This window comes from Bemisia tabaci, chromosome 2 (assembly GCF_918797505.1).
Source record: "Bemisia tabaci chromosome 2, PGI_BMITA_v3".
Classification (NCBI taxonomy): Eukaryota; Metazoa; Arthropoda; class Insecta; order Hemiptera; family Aleyrodidae; genus Bemisia; species Bemisia tabaci.
Window position 1 is genome coordinate 10715141 of NC_092794.1, and position 21174 is coordinate 10736314.

The following is a 21174-nucleotide window of genomic DNA, read 5'->3' on the forward strand; positions in this document are numbered from 1 at the left end:
TTAATGTTGAATCCTTGCTCTATCAGTGATCGCATGATGAAAATCGCAAAACGCTCCTGACTTACTCGTATTCAAGATGACACAGAATAAATACTGATCAAAATAAACAAAATCTGTGAACGTAGCATTCTTAAGTATACTTTCAGCTATCAGGAAAGCTCAAGAAAACCTAATTCGGACGCATTGTGGGCTAGTTATGACCAAAATCCGGTTTCTAATCTAACAGACCTCGTATGTAGCAATTTTCCGAAAAATCCCTGTGAGCATGCAATACCACAGAAAAACGGAAATTGTCATCGGTCATATCTCAATGATAACTCTTTAATTTAAGACTTAATTAAAATTTAACCTATTGTCGATTTTATTGATCTATCTATCAATTTACTTCAAAAGTATGAAAGAGGGGAGATAAAACTCGGGAAAATCGAGGGAACTGGATTTACGATATATGGAATCCTCGAATGAGAATTTATTCATGCTTTAAGTTGTTTTTCAATAAATAATGGCAATGTCGATGTCGATTAAAGTCTTAGTGCCACCCAATGTATTCACAAGACTTCACACGAATCTTCTAGGAACTACTAAAACTACTACAAGTTTCGACACATTTCCTATTAACTATCAAAATTATCCCTACAGAAGGCCAATGCCGCACGTCCTATTTACTCCTCTGAAATAAATCAGTAGACGCTACCAAGGTGGCGTTATCTGCACGATGACTAATCGGATCACCTTTTGCAATTAGGAACTACAATTTCTGGCTTATGTTAGAAACAATATGCGTCTTATTAGTTTCCCCAGGCACATAGGTGTTCTTATATGCATGAGCCAGAAATCATAGTCCCTATTTCCAAAATGTCTTCCAATGGAGGTGTTGCATGTGTGAGGAATTTGCGATTTGACTGTTGATTCTTACGTAAAAGTTTGTGAGAAACACGATGGTGCCACTGGTTTTCTCTGAAATCAACTCCTAAGCTCAAGAAAAGCTCTCAAGTTGAGGCCAAAATGGAGGGGATATCCCACCCTACCCTGAGAGTCCACGTCTACATCAAGACAAACTCTCCATGCAAAGATAGGGAGCAAATACATTAGCAGTGATGCCGAGTTTTCAGTTTTGGAGTCCCCAAATAAAGTGGCAGCCCTGTCAATGTATTTCCTCACTATCTTTGCATGGAGAGTTTGTCTTGATGTAGACGTGGACTCTCAGGGTAGGGTGGGATAATCCCCTCCATTTCAGCCTCAACCTCAGACCTTTTTTTGAGCTTGGGAGATGATTTCAGAGAAAACCAGTGGCACCATCGTGTTTCCCACGAACTTTTACACAAGAATTAATAGTCAAATCGCAAATTCCTCACTCATGCAACATCTCCATTAAAGGAGGGTTGAGCTCGATCCTCTAATCGCTGATCTTAGGCGAAGCGTGCGAGACCTAGGGGTGTCTCTCTTTCCTCTTGGGTTTCACGAACGAGGCGGAGGGGGATGGGGACGAGATGATTCTGGAGAGGGTAGTCGGGGACGGCAGCCGCGAAGGGTTCCGGGTGGAGCAGGGGGACGTCGGGGGAGACAGGGGAGAAACCTAGGTTGCGGGGGTGTTGGGCACGCTCCAAGCGGAAGAGCCGCTGGTTGACCTCGTTCGGGTTCACCGTGTTGTGTTCGTACTTCTGGAGTCGCGAGGACACCACCCAGATGTGGTTGTCGTCCAGGATTGCCGGCCGGATCTCTGAAATCCATTGCAGAGTCACCGGGTCGTAGGCCAGCAGACTGTCGGACAGAAAAAAAGAGACCAGAGTTAATAAGTAGACATGAAAAGTTTCATTGATATATTGAGGTAAAAGTTAAAAGAAATATTTAGATGATGCGTCTTGGCCATTTTCCGGTACCCAGAGCGCGGTAGCGTATTCGCCGTTGGACTCATCTCTCTTTCGGGCATTAATGATATTTGGCCTTTTTGGATCTTTGGACATTTTGACCTAGCCCCGATTTTGGCCGTCGTTTATAAAAATGCAGTTTTTTCCTAGGTATCAGTCATGGATTTATTTGTATACACTAACAAAAGTGAAACCGGTAGGGACGCCTACAACAAGCCCGATTTTAGTGCCTACACGCAACTTTCCTCAAACGAGTCACTCGCTCGTAAGGGAAAATACAAACGAATAAATCCATTGCTGATACTTCAGGAAATAATGTATGATAGTAAAAAAAAAATAATCAAACAAAAAAAAATTAAATCCAAACAGGTACTCGAAAAATTCAAAATAATATCCCTCCGGATGGTTAACATTTTCCGTCATTTGGGCACTCATCTTCAATCCCGCATAAGAACTTTTGCGAATTTTTGAGACTATCGGAGTTATTTGCATTTAAAAATTGGTGGCCAGCTCTCGGATGCTGGGAAAGTCAAAATTCGTTTAACAAAGGTCCAGTGAGGCTCAATTGAATATCTCATGCCTTTATGGCTCCGCAGGTCTATTTTTACGCAGCCTTTGATTTTTGTCCACGCCGTTTATGGAAGTTCCGCACAGTGCGTCGGCGCACAGTGGATCGAATCAATCGGAGGTCGGACATAAAATTTCTGACTGAAACAGAAAATGTTGACGTTTATTTCGTCACATTTTAAATCATGAGGAGTGCTCCTAAAAGAAAATCCCATGAGGAAACCAATGGAACCACTTGTAGAACCTTAAAATTGTGTGTAAACGGAGTTATAATCTTTTAAAGTTTCCAAATTTTTTCCGACCTCCCCTATGGAGAATTTGCATGCAAACTGTTTTATTGTTTCATCTGAAAGTGCTTGAAGAGCTGATTTCATAGCATGGCCGGATTAAGGGGGTGGCCACATGGGCCGCGGCCCATGGCGGCAAATTTAGGAGGCGGCAAATTTTGCAATTTTTTCAGATGTAGCTATAAAGAAAAATCGGATTCAGGAAAAAAAAATTACGAACGAGAAAAGGTGACAAAATCTCTCATTTCCTGAGAGTATATCTCTAATTTTGTCGTCCTTTTGTGACAGCCTTTAATTAGTCGAGTTAAGACTATAAGAGAGAAACCTAACACGGAATTTGGCCTGGAACGGCGCGGCGCAAAGAGCGATGATGACGAGAACGTGATATGAAAAGGAGAAACCCTCGGCGCGACGGTCGGCATGTAACACATATTAGCGCCTACACGACTGCATGGATACTTCACGCATTGCGCCAAAGCCAGTGCGGTCGTTGCGGTCAGCGTGAAACGCATAGCGCCTGCAAGACTGCATGAATACTTCACGCATTGCGTCAAACACTGTGCGTGCAGCACTGCAGCAGCGGTCGGCCCGAAACACATAGCGCATGTAAGACAGTAAGAATACTTCATGCATTCCGCCAAACACAGTCAGCGCGGTGCGGCGGCGGAAGTTAAAATTATTAAACCACATTTATGTTTATTCTTTCATAATTTTTTGGTTCATTCCTATAAATGTAGGACCTTATCCATGCAGAGATAGGTTTATGGAACTTTACTTTCGCGCCAAGTTCCGTGAACTTTTGCTAGTAGTGTTGACTGGGCTTTCGCAAAAAATGTGACCAACACAAGTAAACGCGTCTTATACGCCTCTCCCCCTCCGGCACGTTCACTTGATGGTTTTTATTGATGTTTCAAAACGAATGAGAAGGGGGCGGCAAAATACAGGCGGCCCGTGGGCGGCAAGTAAGTAAATCCGGCCCTGTTTCATAGTATTTTCTATAATTTTTGTCTGATATGGGAAATAGGTAGTGTAAAAATAGATTTGAAAGTGAAAAAATGCACCGCCTAGTGGCGTCATCTGGCGGCATTTCCCACTTAAAGACCTGTATTTTAGCAGGTTAGATTATTTTGTCATATCTTCTCCAATAATTGTTCAATTCCTGACCCACGGGTGTCCTCGTGTTCACATCACTCAGTAGTTTCCACTTAAAACACGAAATGCATCAAATTTCAGACACCTGCAAATTCGCTCTTTTGCGGTATGGGGCACTGAAAAAAAATTCTCGGCGTTTTTACGAAGGTCCGTTGGTACCTTTACCACCTTACTTTTTTTACCAATTATTGGTAATTTTACCAAGACCGACTGGTAAGCTCACCTAAAAACCGGTATTTTTCTTGTTTTTTTCAGGTAAGAATACCACTTTTATTGGTAATCAATTCCCGGTAACTTTGCCATTTTATCTCGGTAATTCTACCACAGTCGATAAAAAATATTGGCGTTTTTACCAAGGTCCAGTAAAATTACCGAGGAAGTTCAATAATTCTACCGAGATTTCTCGGTAAAATTACCAATTCCGTAAATGTTAATTTTACCAAGAAAAACTGGGATCAAGTAGAACCCTGAATTCTTGGTAATTTTACCCTTTTCTTAGTAAATACACCGAGATTTTTTTTTCTGTGTGCAAATCCTGTTTTGCGGTATGGGGGTATGACTCACCGGTAGTTCTTTTCTCCGAGCTTCCAGGAGACGAGAGCGCACTCGGTGGCGGGGCTGAAGACGAGGGCCTCGGTGACCGGGTCGTAGGCCAACGGGATGGACTGCGAGGACTTCTCGCCGAGCTTCCTCACTGGGAGCGGGTCAGGGTCGGAGGCCGCTGGCGGGACCTTCAGGGCGGCCGTGCTCACCGCGAAGATGCTGTTCGAGGACATCGGATGCCAGAAGAAGTCCCGCTGAGGACCCGGGTTCGATAGGGCTGTTCCGATGATTCCGTCCATGAGGACAAACGAATCGCCGGCCACCTGGAATCAAGAAAATCCATCAAATTAATACAACGAGTCAAGGATACATTCACAAGAACACTGCCGTGCTAAAGAAAAACGTCGTACACTGGGGGGGGGGGGGCAGTGTAATGTGTACTGTGTGTGTACTAGTGTAATGTAACACATTGGATCTAGAGTCCAGATTCTTGAAAACATTGACAAGAAAAAAACCTCTTGATTCAATCAGATTTAAGCTTAAATCAAAAGGAAATCCGCTCAAATTAAGAGGCTTGGTTCTTGATTTAAGCAAAAATCCTTGAATCAAGAGTATTTTTTCTTGTAGATGTTTTTAAGAGTCTGGACTCTAGATCCAATTTGTTTTTTTTTCCAGTGAGACTGGGCCAGGCGATTGATAAAGGACTTGAGGAAGAGGAAAGAGGACATGGGGACGTGGATTAGAACGTGGAGAACCAAGCCTCTTAATTTGAGCCTCTAATTTTGGTGTTAGTTCTGTCGAGGCGATGTTATGAGAAACGCCTTCAATTTTTGACATGCAACACGCACATCCCTAGACCCCGAATTGTGGTATCAAGACGCCGATATACGAAACGGAGAGATTGGCCGCGCGTAGAGACGTATAGCGGTCAGACGTAATTCGCGATAAAGGAAACATATTGTTGCCAATCTTCAAGAATCGCTGTTACTTACAAGTTCGGTTGCCACGCTCGAAATGAGCCTGTCAAAATGGGTCATCGATGTGATCGTTGATTGTCGCTGTTCAAAATTAACTTTGTGATCAACATCATCCGCTCATCGATGACACATTTTGATGGGCTCATTCTCGGAGTGGACTCTAGATCCAATGTGTTTCTTTCAAGTGTATGTACATTCGAGAGTTGCCAGATTTTACTGGTTAAAACATGTGTTTTCGAAGAAATTTTTACATGTTTTTCTTTGAGAATTCCAGATATCTTAGATCAAATACCAAACAAAATCGTCTGAAAAATTTGAAGAAAATTATTCACAAGTTCCAAGTAAATTCTTCGAGTTGCCGAATTTCACCGGATATGTCATGTAGTTTTGAAGACAGTTTGGATTTTTTTTCTTAAAATTTTCAGATAATTTAGATCAAATACCAAACAAAATTGTCCGAAAATTTTGAAGAAAAATATTTGCAAGTTTCCCAGTATATTTGTTTTTTATCTACGGAGATATGGCAACGTCTGGAGGCTCATACGGCGTTCTTCCTTAGCACGGCATGACGGAGGAAGAACAGTTGCTTGCATGTGTTCCATCAACATAGAGTCGTAAGTAATGCAATGCGTGCTGTGCTGAGTTAGAAAGTGTGAGGCAACTCAGAGCGCCTTCAGTCTCGCCTGCATGCAACAATTGAAACACTAGTGGCGTGGCGCGAGTTGCGACGTATCAATTGGATCACGTTTTGCAATAAGGAGCCACTATATCTGGCTCTTTTATGAAAGCACTTTTCTACATAGGGTCACCAATGGCATGTATGTTGTTTCTAAAATGAGCCAGAAATAGTGGTTCCTTATTGCAAAATGTGGTCCAATTGTAATACCATTCAAACCTATGGTAAATAATATATTATTATGGTGTTCGCTGCGAACACCCTGTATATCGATCCTTTTCCATAGGTTTACCAATCGGCATACCAATCGATACATCGGAATTCACGCCACGCCACTGTGCAACACGGACATCCAGAGAGCACGAATAGTTGCATTGACGCAGACTTGTCGATGGTGTGACTCCCATACCACCTACCTCTCTTTGTGACGTTGTAGACTTCCTTTCAAACTTAATATTTTTTAATTGAGAACCACGCAATGTCAATTCTGAAAAACTTGCATGGTTTTCCTTCTCTGCGCGAAGCAAAATCAAATTTACATAGAATACCTAGCCACTTTAAAGAAGGGTTTTCACCCGTGGGAAAAGTAAAAAAAAGAAACTAGGGGAGAATGCGATCCGTTCGCTGTAGATTTAGTTACACGATCAAATTGAGCCATCAAACTGAAGCCCTGGTTGGTGGAAAAAGACCTGAGGTGAGGATGCGACCAATGAGAGGCCCAATTTGATGGCTGAATTTGATCGTGTAACTGGACCTTTTAAATGACACGTCACATTCATATCTTGACCTCACTTAATCTCAGTAAGCTCGACAGGGCCGGATTTACATTTTTAGCGCCCTAGGCTAAGCTTAGGGTGGCGCCCCTAAAAGTAGGCGCTCTCGTGGGGGGGGGGGGGTCCTTTCAGACGCCCCTCCCCTCCAGATCAGAGGGAGGATGTGAGGTGTCCGGAAAATGTTCAAATTCACCTTTAAAAAACCACCTTTGTCAACCACAACGTAGACCTTTTTTTAATAAATCACGTTTTTTAATAAATTCTCAAAAATTTTGCGCCCCTCAAAATGTTGCGCCCTAGGCTATAGCCTATGTAGTCTATTGGTAAATCCGGCCCTGAAGCTCGAGAGAGAAGGTACTGGAAATAATGAATTTTCCGTTGTTCTTACCGTGAATTTGCCGTGGTCTGGGTGAGGGTAGAAAGCGGGGTCGAAGTGTCTCCAGATTTCCGTGGTTTTCACATTGTAAACGATGACGGCAGGAGCAGCGATATCCGAGATGTAGATGTGTCCAACGTCGCAGTTGCCTTCCGGAGTGTTTCCGAATTCGTCGGTGTCGTCGACTTGGAAGTTAGATAACAAGGAGTTGGCCAGGAGCACGCTCTTTGGGATCTCGATTCTCTTGACCTGCGTGAACATGATCGAATTATTAGATACATAACGGAAAAACACGCAAGGCGAAACAAAGCAACCAATGGGTCGGTTACAAAATTACTTTTTCAGAGATGCTCAAATCCCGCAAGAAAATTGTCAAGTTGAAAGTCACTTACAGACGTTCCCTATGTCCGTAACGTAAATTTCGAGTCATTTTTCATTCGGAAAATCTCTTCTTTTCGCTCCAGTAAAAGTTCACATCACGCATATTTTCCGTAGGACTGATTTTAGCTCCGGGACCTAAACCATGCGTAAGACCACTACTCTTTCCGTAGTGTCCCCACGTGATCCAACAGAAAAAATACGTAGTACAAAAAAAAATCCCTCCCTTCAATAAACAAAAAACATGTCATTTTCAGGCTAATTAGAATTTACGTGACTGTTAATCTAAAGAACGGTATGCGGTCTCCATGTAAAAAAGTGAATGAGCAAATAAAAAATATTCGAAAACCGAAAAATGCCAATTCTTTATGTTCACGTGAATAAAATTCAATTGTATCAGCAGCTATAGCGTTTATTACATAGCTACAATAGTAGCAGTTTCCGTGAAGATTTTTCCGACTGAATGCGAGACGATATACTTAATGAATGTTCGAAAAGCGGAGGATTCGGCGCGGCAATGGACCACTAGACGAGGTACGAATTTCAGCATTCTAATACATGCCTCTTGACCAAAATTTCACGTAGAACACGATGCGCACAACGAAAATTACCGAAATCAACTCCTTACGAAGATATTCAATAATTCTTGATGCGTCAATTCAAACCACCCGCTCATGAAAACTCAATGCTCTACGTGATTCACATCGCGCGCTAAACGTTTATCATGACAGTCTCTGCGATATAAAAATCTGGCAACCTCAATCTTGACGCTTTGGCTCAGCTATAGCAAATTGCTTGTAGTTTGAACAACGCATGGTGGGAAATGAACATTGCTCGATTGAGAAGATTGCTGAAACCGTTGTAGTGCGCGATTTGACTTACGTAGAGCTTTGAGTTTCTTGTGAGGGGGCAGTTCAAATTCCTTATGACCAATGTGAAATAAAAACGTTAATATCTTCGTTAGGAGTTGGTTTCAGTCATTTTCGTTGCACGAATCGTGTTCTGCGTAAAATTTTGGTTAAGAAACATGTATCAGAATCCTATAATTCGTACCTTGTCTAGTGGTCCATTTATGATACAAATATGTCAACTCTGGTGTGAGCGGTGAAGTATCACGCAAAATCGAAGGCGTTTTCGACTGGTTAAAAAAATGCGTTCTCCTTTTTGTTTCTTCTTCTTTTTTAAATTGCCATTTTCTCTCAGGCGCCAGTTCTGCGCAACAGAAAGTTGTAAACGGGTGCTTGTGCCTACCTCTCGGTGGGTGTGAAGATCGAAAGCGATCAATTTTGGCGGGCAGATCGGGTCGGGTGCAACGTAGCTGTCGAGGATTCCACAGTCGAGGGCCCAGAGCCTGCCGCACCTGTCGACTCGCAGTCTGAATACGTTGACGAAGCCGGAGCAAGTGGTTGGGGTCTTCGGCTGCCCCTTCACTCCTTGTACGTGCCAATCCCAGCTTGGGTATGCCTGAGATAAACAGAAAAAATAACGAAAATTAGATGTAAGCGCAAATTGTATAACAAAGCTAAAATTTTAAAATATATAAATAAAATAGGGGACTTTTCTTCACCTGGGAAAAGGTGACGGGGACGTCCCATGAAGGGATGGCGACAGGGCGTTGACGAGGAGATATTGCGTTGTCAGTCGTCTAATAACCTCTGCGAAGATAGGCACATGTGGCGTTCGGCTATCGCAGAACGTCAGAGCGCGTTCTAGGAGCGACTTTAATGTTATGTTATGTTGTGTTGAATAAAATACACGGAAAAAATTAAATCGCCAAAAAAAGTGACTGCAATGTTTCGACGTAGATTTTACAACAAAAAAATGCTACGTGGTTGAATTAACTTACAATAGTGGTTAAAGTAGCATTTTTTTTTGTAAAATCTACGTTGAAAAGTTACAGTCACTTTTTCAGCAATTTAATTTTTTCCGTGTGGGGGACTGGCTCTACTCTCTGCGGGCTGATTATTGATACTGATAGACAAAGCGATAGACGAAGAAGACGTTGGGAGTATGGAGCGATCCTTTTGGTTAAAGTGGGTGGTTCCTATAGACTAAGGGAGAAAATGATGGACCAACTGTATAGGGTCTCTGATAGCGTTGCCGTCGCGTCGGTTAGTTCTGTTACCTGCCTCCTTTGTCCATTACAAGCACCCGCCTCCACCAGTAAGAACCTTCCATACCCCTTTTATCTTCTTTGTCCATAGCGCTTTGACCATCAATTTGAGCAACTAGCCCGCAGGCTCCTTGAAACTTGAATCCTGAAGTTGCACTCCTCGTGTTTGAACTCTCGATGTTTGTTTACCTACAGTGTAGATTTAACTTAGTGTTTGCCCTCGGAGAGATCCAGATTCGCATAAATCAAAGCAGTTTCCATAACGGATTTTCCGACTAAATGCGGACAATACACCTCATGAATGTTCGAAAAGCGGAGAATTCTGCGTGGCAATTTATGATACAAATATTTCAACTCTGGTGTGTGCGGTGAAGTATGGTGCGAAACTGAAGGCGTTTTCGACTGGTGACAAGGACAACCGTTTCACGTCGCTCACAACCACGCGTGCTTCGAATACGGGTCGTATAAACTCGCACCCCTCTCGTCATTCCTTTGAGGACGAGTCTGGATCCATCAAGATGAAATACATTTGAAAGAACATATCGCCACCCTCCGACTAAAGTATCCCAAAAGCCATGCGACGGGTACAAATTTCCGCCACCATTTTATTTTTTTACAGAGAAATTGTTGGTTGAATCCGTTTGAAAATTTCACTGAATTTTATTAGCAGCACAAAGAAAATTCAATGAAATTTTCGGATAGCCTCGTTGAACAATTCCTCTGTAAAAAAATAAAATTGTGGCAAAAGTGCAGTGGCGTGGCGTGCATTGCGATGTATCGATGTTATGCCATTTAAACCTATGGTGAAGAATCTATTATCAAGGTGTTCGCTGCGAACACCCTGTTTATCGATCCTTTTCCATAGGTTTAAATGTCATGGCAATCGATTTATCGCAAAGCACGCCACGCCACTGCAAAATTGTTGAAACGTCGCATGGCGCTCGTGATACTTTGGCCGGAAGGTGACCATATGAAGAGTTTCTTTAAGGACGTGAGCTGATGGAAATCTATAAGCGATGGATCATTCGGTCGGGCCAAAATTAAAGTATCACACAGGTCATGATTCTCATCAAAATTTCGCGTAGAACAGATTATAAATTTTAAAAATTAAAAAAAATATATAACTCTTGGATGAGCAATTAAAAAGAATGTATGAATGTCTGCTACAGCCGTTTCAGTGGAGTTTTATTTTATTCGTATACTTTTTTTTATTTTTTCAATACTTTTCGGAATACTACCGTCAAAAAATGCATCGGCATCCACCCAAAAATTCGAAAGAAAAAATAATTGCAAAATGGACAAATCTAATTATTGGTCCATGGTCCATTCGCCTTTACGCCTAAGCTGGGTTCGCGGCGGTGGCATGGTGGCTTTGCGATAAATCGATTGATTTGCCATTTAAACTTATAGAAAAGGATCGATAAATGGGTGTTCGCAACGAACGCCTTAATAATCGATTTTTTACCATCATAGCTTCTGATGCGAAAATATCGAAAGTAATCGATCATTCACGCCTCGCCCCCGGTTCGCGGCGCACAATGGATCGAGTCAATAGGAGAGGTCGGACACAATTTGGAAACTTTAAACGCGTATATCTCCGTTTATACAAAGCTTTGAGGTTCTGAGAGTGGTTTCATTGGTTTCCTCGTAAAATTTGCTTCCAGTAACACCCCTTACAGTTAAAAATGTGACGAAATAAGCATCAAAATTTGCAGTTTTAGTAAAAAATTTCATGTCCGACCTCTCTAATTGACTCGGTCCACTGTGCGGCGCCCTGCATGACATTACATAAATGACGACAGTTCTCGCGGTATCGATCGAGAGTAAGTAAGACACTAAAATCAGGGAAAAAGTTGTGAACGGACTCAAAATCAGCTGATCATACAATCGGACGTGCCCGGTGAAGGCCTGTCCGCGCCCGGACCGAGAAAGTGTATCGATTGAATAATCGCAATTAGAAGAAATTAACACGCGGAATGCATCTCCAATAAGCAGGTTCCATTCTCCTGTACTCAGGAAAAACGCCATATCAACGTCGAAATGTTGCCAAATTTCCCTAGATGAAATATGGTGTAATCATGCGAAATGATGGAACTTACGATGGATCAAGGCGTCCGCGGCGGATCGCCAAGATCGTCAAATCCAGCGGTGTGGCATGATTTTCGATACATCGATTGATCTGCGATTCAAACCCATGAAAAAAGATCGATCTGGCACGAACACCTTAATAATCGATCCTTTGCCTCATCATCAAATGAGGAAATATCGATAAATCAATCATTCACGCCTCGGCACTGGTTGAAGCGAATGCTCACCACGAAAAACTAGCTCACTCGAATGCCGAAATCGCATGGATATGGTGAAATTCTAAGCACTTTCGCGATATAGCTTACATGAAGACACAAATTCCCTGTCCTCTCACGATAAAAAAAAAAGGAAAAAAAAGAGTAATAAAATTTACACTGGTAAAAAAAAAAACCTCTTGGTTCAAGAGTGCAGTTTCTTGTCGCCGGATTTAAGAGTCTGGACTCTTGTTTCAATGCAAAATCCGCTTGAATCAATGCAAAATACGCTTGAAACAAGAGTTCAAGACTCTTAAATCCGGCGACAAGAAACTGCACTCTTAAGTCAATGCAATGCTGCATTGGTCCAAGAGGTTTTTTTTTTTTACCAGTGAAAGTGCCACGTTAAGATATTCACAAAATCGATCGGGAATTCTTGGAAAATGGAAGTTTCGGGTGGGTGGTGAATCTATTGTTTTGGTTAGAATTTTAAGAAAATGAACAAAGTCGGAGATGTTGTGAAGTTGAAATGAAGGTATGCTTTTTTTTTTTTTTTTTTTTACTCGTCAATATGTAATTTACGCCTTTAATATCACAAACATGCATTGACTTGATTGCAACTTAAAATTTAGTGCTTTTCTTTGAAAACTTGCATTCTCAAGTTCCTTAACTTAGTTCCTTCTCTCACAGATGCTCGTAAATCCTCAAGTGTAACGAACATTGACCATCCCAGAGCTGCAACATCTCGCAAAACTTTACATAATGATATTTCATGATTTTTTTTGTAACTTTTGTAATGGACTCAGTATGCCATCAAACGCATAGAAACAGTACAATCTTAATTCTGAAATTTTGAAAAGAAAAAAAAACCTTGAGTAAAATTTTGAAGTTACTGATGGTTCTCGGATAATCGTTGGGACAAAATAATAATACTCAGAATACAAATTGGATAATTTTTGCGGATCGTATACGGTTCTTCCATTTGTCAGCAAAATGAATTGCATCTCGCAGCCTGTAAGAGTTGTAACACATCCCTACATACCACATACCATTCTAAAGAATAACTACTCACCTCAAAGATAGGTCCTTTCTCAGCGGAGTTCTTAGGAATGGAGACAAGTGTCGCTGGGTTGTCGGACCAAATTTTCGGGATGGCGAAGAATTGACGATCGAAACCAACCTCTGTACTGGTTATTATGGTCCTGTTGGCCAAGAAAAACTCTTGACCGGGGTAGCCGCGCGGAGTGTTGTAATTCACCAAATTCCATTCGTGAACCAAATTTAGCTGCTGTGCTGACGCTAGCGCCAAGGTCCACAAAACACCAACCGCGAGAAACATCTGTGTCAAGAAAAATTCAGTTTAGCGATGAATCTTAAAGCACTGGAGTTGAAAAAGTAAGGTCAGAGTTAAGATCATACTGCCCCCCGAGAGGCCTCGGAACAAAAAGCATTTGGTAATAGTTTATTAAGTCAAGTCTTAAGTTGCTCCCACTAGAATTAGAGGATTCAGTGAGATTCCCACGAGAGTTTTTGCGAAATGTCATCAGGTAGTTGGATACAACTTTTGAGAATTAGTTTTAATTTTAATGATGATAATTTTTTTTGCTTGCAATTGAGATCTAAGAAGATATCAGCTGTCTCTAACACGAAATCTCTTATTCTGGTTTGAAAAACGAGTTAATTCTCTACCTTGTACTATTTATTAAAATGCACCTGGTTTCAGACTTGTTGGAAGTACATGTTCCTTGCAAATAGAAAATTGACAAATAAATTTAAAAGTTCAAAATTAAAAGTACTTTAAGGTTTTTGCGGGGATATTAAAAATTATCGATATACTGATACTACTAATATATCGGAGCCAAACTTTTTTCAACGCCTCTTCGAAATGATATGTTGTATTTTATCACTTTTTTAGGTTTCCCAACTTGGGGGAAGCTAATTTTCTAGGAAAATTTTAATTTTTCCTGCAAGTCTAAAAAAAAACCGGTGTATGATGGATTGCTTGCTTTTTTTTTTTTTTTAACGAAACTAACTTCTCCTTGTGACTCGTTTGGAAAGGTGATCTTGTGCCTCGAACCGAATATGCGATGGAATTTTTTTAGCATGTCCAATTGTCCATGGATAGTGTCTATGGTGTGTCTACGAAGCGAGTGTTTGTTTTTATGAATGAATTGATCACACATTCACGAAAAGCTGACCTAATTCCTAATTTCACGCTAAACCAAGCTCCTAATTCGCAGGACGGTCAACCTATAAAAAGCAGAAAAAATTCGGCCCATGATTTTTTCCTAATCGCTGTCATTCACCATAATTTTGTCTCTATGTTTATATAACGCCGTAAAAAAACTTGAGTTATACGCCACGAGAGGAGAAAAAAAAACATCTGTCCACACGGGGAATTGGTGCCAAAAACGACTTCAAATTGATTATTTTTAATGTTGTTATACTGAAATCTCTTGAAAAATAGACTACATATGACAACTTCATTATGAGGCAAAGGTCAAAAATTCGGATTTTGGGATTCCGACAAAGCGCGTTCACCAATGTCCTAAAAAAGTTCAATTGCCAGCTGTTTTGGTTCGTTCTCGGGTCATATGTAGCCGATACAAGTTCTCAGCTAGATCCAGTGTAAATCGCCAAGAAAGGGGTGAGAAATGACAATTGATCCCCCCCCCCCCCCCCCCCGCGCACTCAAATCAAATGTTACGTCTTCATTAACCGGAGTGCGTTCGTTTTCAAAATGGGATAATATGTGAATAAATTATTGAAAGAAGATTTCGTCCCCTCTTTACTTCCTCCAAAAGTTGATTACGATTATAAGAGATTCTCTTCATTCTTCTCACCACAATTTTTCTTCCACATTTTTTTGGAGGAAAATCTCATGAATGCATTTGAAGTGATTGGAGGACAAGGCGTATAAGTGCAGTTTTTGAAAAAATGGAGATACCAATGATTTCAAGTGAATCTAGTGCGAATTCTGTGAACATTTTCTTCCCAAATTCCAATTTTGAAGCATCAAAAATTCATTTTGAACTTTTCTTCCGCCATAAGAACCAAGTGTATTTTTCGGAATAGCAAAAACTGTACCCATGCGCCTTGTTCTCCAAGCCCCTCATTTGTTCTCTTGCCTAATCAATAAAATAAAAGGATTTCACGATCTTGAAAATATCGGATACTGACATCTACTCTTTTTAAAAGTTGTTATTCAAATGATTGAGATTTTTTTTGGAAAAAAAATATTAGTACCAGATTATGTGCTTCTCAGTATTTTAGTCGATGAGGTTTTTTTTTTTCTCGGAATTATTAAGCTCCTGATGCCTCAACGAAAACATGACGATTTTTCAAGGCAGTTCAATACGCGGGAATTGCATAACGTGGCCAATTTACAGCAAGAGAAGACATTTAGAATTCTTATTCGTTTCATCAAAATTATTACATGATGCATTGTCGATGTAAGGTCAGCCTCGTCAATAAAGCCTCATTTGTGCTGGTCCGCTCGTCTAATCTGGCTGACAAATCTGAAAGGATGTAAAAATCGTTGGCCCGAGAAGTGAGCGTTTTCTTAAATACATGCTAGCACATTGACAAGAGTATTGATCGCCCACAGAAAAAGGGTACTAGATTAGTATGAGAGTTCCCAATTTTTTGGGACAGTAAATGTCAAAAAATTCAACACCAAACCGGTGTTGCGATGGCTCGATAAGCTGCAGTTCGAAAATGTAGTTCTAAGTAAATATATTTAAAATTTGAACCGGTTATATTCAGGGCACACAATCACCAGATAGAGGAATAAAATCTGATTAGATACTGTCCAGTAGGTAGTTTTTAGGTGAGGAGAATGGAGAGGGGGGGATATCAAAAAGCACCGAAAAAAACTTGCGTAGAGTGCTAAATTCTTAAGGGCGATTTACAATTTAAGGTGATTCGATGGACGCCATATCTTGTGTTAGACGCATCAAATAAAATACGAAGTCGTTACGGTGCAGAAATGACTTTAATAACTCGGGAGGTGGGTGTAAGGAGAGTTCTTGGCCTCTATGAACCTTTTTGTAGAAAACGGCTTTTCTGATTTCTAAGTAATGCCTCGAAGATTTTGTCTTAAGGTGATTCGATGGACGCCATATTTTGTGTCAGAACTACGTGCGATATATCGCATCAATTGGTTCCATTTTTTCAGCTACTCGTTACTTTCCTCAAATTTTGAGATCGCAATTCTGTTGTCAGGAGACTAAAGCACTCACTTACCAATTTTTACAAACAAATTCAACGTAATAAAGGCGCGGGTTTTTTTTAGAGAGAAAAAATCGCATTCGATACTGATATCGAAACTGCACTCGAATGCGATATTTCCTCTCTAAAAAAACTACGCCTCTATTACGTTGAATTTCTTTGTTAAAATTGGTAAGTGAGTGCTTCAGTCTCCTGACAACAGAATTGCGATCTCAAAATTCGAGAAAATGATTAGTAGCTGAAAAAATAGAGCCAATCGCTGCGATATATCGCACGTAGTTCTGACACAAAATATGGCGTCCATCGAATCACCTTAAGACAAAATCTTCGAGGCATTACTTGGAAATCAGAAAAGCCGTTTTCTACAAAAAGGTTCATAGAGGCCAAGAACTCTCCTTGCACCCACCTCCCGAGTTATTAAGGTCATTTCTGCACCGTAACGACTTCGTATTTTATTTGATGCGTTTCATTGATCGAGAACTAGTAGTAGCGTGAGTAAAACTGACGAGAGGCGAGTATCCGCAATCCGTAAACGGTTAGCTCATCTGACGAACATTAGTTTGCAATTATGCAATTGGAGATATTCCATGTTGCAAGATTTTGCAAGAAGAGGTTTCCAGGAGCATAGAAAATCTTTGCGTTTTTCTTTCTCGGCGGAGGATGAAACATGTAATCATGCTCTCATTACTGACTGGGTGAACGAAAATGGCTTTGACATTGCTGAACTTTTGCTGCGAGAAGAAGGTGAAGTTTTAGTGGCACGATTGTAAAATGGCACAAACGCAATCAATCGTTGTAACCTCTATCATGATCGAAAAAAGGAATGAACTCATGTTATAACTGGTGGTTTCTTGATCTGGAGTGTCTCTAAATAGCTGACAGATTTGAAGATATCGCGAGGGACAAAGCTTAGGATAATGGTACGAATCTCGTGCAACTCGTGAACTTTTAATTTGGGAGTGGGAAAGAAGTAAGCCTTCTTGGAGAGGTATACGCCCATTCACGGGGGGATGTGAGGGTATGGAATAACACCCCCCCCCTCCACCCGGAACTTAGTGGGGTAGGGGCCTGAAGAGGCCAACCACAAAAAATATTGACATTTCAACCTTTCTGAATTTTAATTTTATACACTATTTCAACTTGGAGAGGTAATTAGATTTTGGGGTACAGACGTACTTAAATCGGATCCCGGTATATTTTTTCTGCTGAACTCAAAAGTAAATGAAAAGTCCCCCCATCATACACAGGTTTTCTGGAAAATTGAGTTCTCCCAAAACAGCCCGTTCTATGAAAAGTTTGATTCCCTGGAACATCCTGAGCTATTCAATGTTTTCCCCCGGAACATAAGGCTAAGCAAGAATATGAATCTATGTTGTTTCTTCTTTTCTTTTTCCTTCTTTTCTCCATCTTCATATTTCGCTTCCGATTCTCAGGACGGAGAATTGATTTGAATTGAGAAAAGGACGGAATTGTGAAAAGGACGATGATCTGTCGGTCTGAGGTTGGCCAACAGGTCTCCGAACATGGAGAGAAACAATCGTTGCTCTTACAATGCTCAGGGTGGATTCCAAGCACTGTACCTACTTTTCTAGTCGTGATTAAACCTGTTCTTTTGTGGTAATAATTATGTCGGTCTCGTTAATAATGCAACATTGTTTTCAGAACCGAGGCATTGTTACTAGAACCAAACTACTTGCTACGACGAAAGTAAAATAACATTGTAACTACGACTGAGAAAATAGGTAAGACGTGGAATCAACTATGAAAATTGTAAAAGGAACAATTCTTCATTATCCGTGAAAAGATGCGAGAGGAGGGACATTTTCCTAAGGCCGCGACTTGCTGTAGTAAGTCGCAACTTGGTTCAAAACTTTCTAGCGCAGTAATCGTGAAAAAATGGTGAGGTATTGTAATCCAATGATACTCTTTCACGGGCTACGAGGTTGAGCCATAGTTTAAAAGTCACCCAACTGAAAATATAAAATAAATCGACCCCTTTACTTGAGTTGACTTTTTTGCTACCGAGCGTTAAAGTCTCTGAATTGGACTGCATTTCGCAACAGTGGCATGGCGTGCTTTGCAATAAATCGATTCATCTACCATTTAAACTCACGGAAAAGGATTGATTATTAAGGTGATCGCAGAGAATACCCTAATAATCGATTCTTTACCACAGCTCAAATGGGGGAATATCGATAATCGATCATTCACGCCTCGCCACTGTTTCGCAAGAAAAAACTACAATTTCTGGTATTTTCTGGCTAGCTTCAGTATGCACTTGAAGATTAATGGCACAGTTCTGTTCCTAAAATGAAGCAGAAATACTAACTTCTAGATGCACTCTGAAGTTTAATTATTATTTCACACATTTATACATTCAATGGCTCTCTAAACCGTTTTACAACTTGAGGATCTGAGTTGTATCATCCTCAATATTTATTGTGAAAAATGCTGATCATTCTTGATCCCAATATTCAGACGTTGCATGCTTGAGAAATCATCGGTTTTCGGCCTATTTTAAACTCCCCGTGCCGCTGACCGACAATCTTTTGACAATCTACCGCGCTAAGGAAAAACGCCGTATGCACCTTTATCAGTTGCCAAATTCCTTTGACTAAATACGAATTTTCAGGAAAACTAGTGAATATTTTCCGTTCAATTTTTTGGAATATATTCTTCGTGATTAAATCTAAATCATCTGATAATTTCAAGAGAAAATATTCATAAATCTTCTCGAGAATAAACATTTCATACGGCGGTTTTCCATAGCATGGCAGGATAGTCTGATCCCTTGGCGAGACAATTCTATTTTGTCTTTCGACTAAGAGGCCTACAGAAAGTTTATTTTAGGGGCACAGTTTATGAGGACTGTAAAAGATAACTCATAAATTGAAAATGAGAACTTGATAGGTACCGTTGACGATACGAATGTTCAATTAGAGAAAATTCGTCCTTTCAAATCGAAGTGCAAAAGTAGTTGGACCAAAAAAACGTAGGTGCTTATTCTTAAATTGTAATGTACTGAATGGACTGAAATCTAAATCAACTAAGAACATAATTTTCATCCATTACCTCAATAATTCGTGAAGACGCACAAGCTCATAATTTTATTCAGTTTTTTTGTGTGGAAATCTCATTAAGAGTACCGAACAATTTAAGGAGATTCACACGGAGATGACCGTTAAATTTTCATCAAAATTTACGTACAATATCCTGTCTCCCACGATAAAAATTGTTAAACACGCGTTATTTCTACATGATTTCCACGAGAACACCGAAAAATAGTTTTGTAATAAAAGTCATTACATGTATACACATGTATAAGTAGTAAATTTAACGTAGCTCGAAATAATGTAACCTAATAGAAGACGACGTGAGTATAAAAGGCTGACGTTGAAGCAAAAAAAGTTGGGATGTTTCGCCTAAAGTCTCACGCATTATCAATGGAAAACAGAAAAAAGGTTGAAAAAGTATAGTTGTAAGGTTTCTTCCACTTGAAGGACTGTGTGCTTAAAACTTTTAACATTTTCTTCTAAAACTGAATGCCTTTCAAATTTTAGGGAATTTTATGACTCGATAGAATGCTCCACCAAGAATAATGTATAACAAACCGCTTTTACTATCTCATCAGATTCGAAATAGGTATGTCGCAGGCAAATAGTAAAATCAGGCATTTTATCAAATGCCCAGGCAAATAGTCAAATATTCTAACTTAGATTGAAATTTTGATTCTTTTCCTTATTTCAGACAAAATAATTCATTCCTCCTGCAAGAAAAAATTCTCAGTTAAAAATTTGCACGCACAATATAGTATTTTAAACAATCTTTAGCTCCTGAAGAGACACTGATCTTGAAATTTTCAGCATGTCGTAAAATACAGAATTTTTGGAATTTCAACATTTAAAAATATGAGAAGTAATTGAAGAGGAAGAGACAAAAAGAGTCCGTAGGTTTGATGAGTTATTTTTCCAAAAATAGTGAAAAATCGTGAACTCTTCGCCATAAATTCACAAAAATGTTTAGACCGTCAAAATTTGACTATCTGCCTAGGCATTTGATAAAATGCCTGATTTCACTATTTGCCTGCGACAGGTATATTGTAAGGTTGGTGGATTTAACAAAATGTATGCGGGCATTGCACCAAAGCAAACGGGACTTACCCACGAGAGGATCAAATAAATTTTAGTGCCTTCGGACACATGGATACATTGGTGATACTTCAAAATCTATTTTCTTGGATATTAAAGAGTGGCTATATATGAAGAATATTTCTTCTCAAAAGAATATGTCAGCTTTACTCTATTTTAATCTGCAGAAAAATTTGTCTAGGATACCAATAGAAATTTACAGAAGCACACAGAAATATGAACTGTTTATAATACCTTTAATCCACTGTAGAGACGACACAGAGAGGAGATCACGGACACAGTATAGCACAGAAACAACACGCGCACCGACCGGAAAAAAGACGACTCGAAAATCAAATCTTAAATCGCGCTAGATGTCACACTGCCCGCTGAACCTGCCGTCAGCGCAATTGACGTTGGATTGACCAAGCGCGGAAAGCCGCACCAATACTTGTACGCTTAAGGGTTACGTAAGTAGGGTTGGAGCTGGTGCGCAGCCCTTTAGAATCCTCTCCTGCTATTGGCCCAATGTCGGTAGCCTTTCCCGGGTTGCCAGATCGAAGCCCTTATTGAGGGTTATACGAAGAGTTAGGGGTGATGAGCGGGGAATTGGAAAGTGCTTATATAACCAGTGCGGGATTTCGAAGCCGGTAACGCACAGGGCAACGTTCAAATTATGACAATGGGTTAAGGAATTACCCTGTTTCTCGTGAGGATGATGGATTTGCTTCTCTGGTCACTAGTCCAGCAGATCTTTGAAATGTTTTAATTTCTCCTTTTTTTCTTGGACGGATGAAATTAAGGTGCACTGGAAAAAAAAAACAC

At 40.3% G+C, this 21174-nt stretch overlaps 1 protein-coding gene across 1 annotated transcript; it reads right to left on the bottom strand.

Annotated features, from left to right (window-relative positions):
* Positions 1-1154: 1154 nt before the first annotated feature.
* LOC109037270 (dopaminechrome tautomerase) lies at positions 1155-20934 on the bottom strand. Its single transcript, XM_019051862.2, has 6 exons — positions 20605-20934; positions 13065-13331; positions 8849-9061; positions 7232-7468; positions 4439-4740; positions 1155-1761 (listed from the first exon to the last, which is right to left on the bottom strand). Exons 2-6 carry the CDS (start codon positions 13329-13331, stop codon positions 1410-1412), a joined length of 1371 nt encoding a protein of 456 aa, XP_018907407.2. The 5' UTR covers positions 20605-20934; the 3' UTR covers positions 1155-1409.
* Between the last annotated feature and the right edge of the window lie 240 nt (positions 20935-21174).

What these genes read in the sequence shown, in the direction of transcription:
- LOC109037270 (XM_019051862.2), bottom strand. Translation starts at nt 13,331, where the DNA reads ATGTTTCTCGCGGTTGGTGTTTTGTGGACCTTGGCGCTAGCGTCAGCA. An exon ending in AGAAAGGACCTATCTTTGAG is followed by an intron (nt 9,062 to 13,064) that starts GTGAGTAGTTAT and finishes TGTTTATCTCAG; the next exon opens with GCATACCCAAGCTGGGATTG. An exon ending in CTCGGAGAAAAGAACTACCG is followed by an intron (nt 1,762 to 4,438) that starts GTGAGTCATACC and finishes TCTGTCCGACAG; the next exon opens with TCTGCTGGCCTACGACCCGG.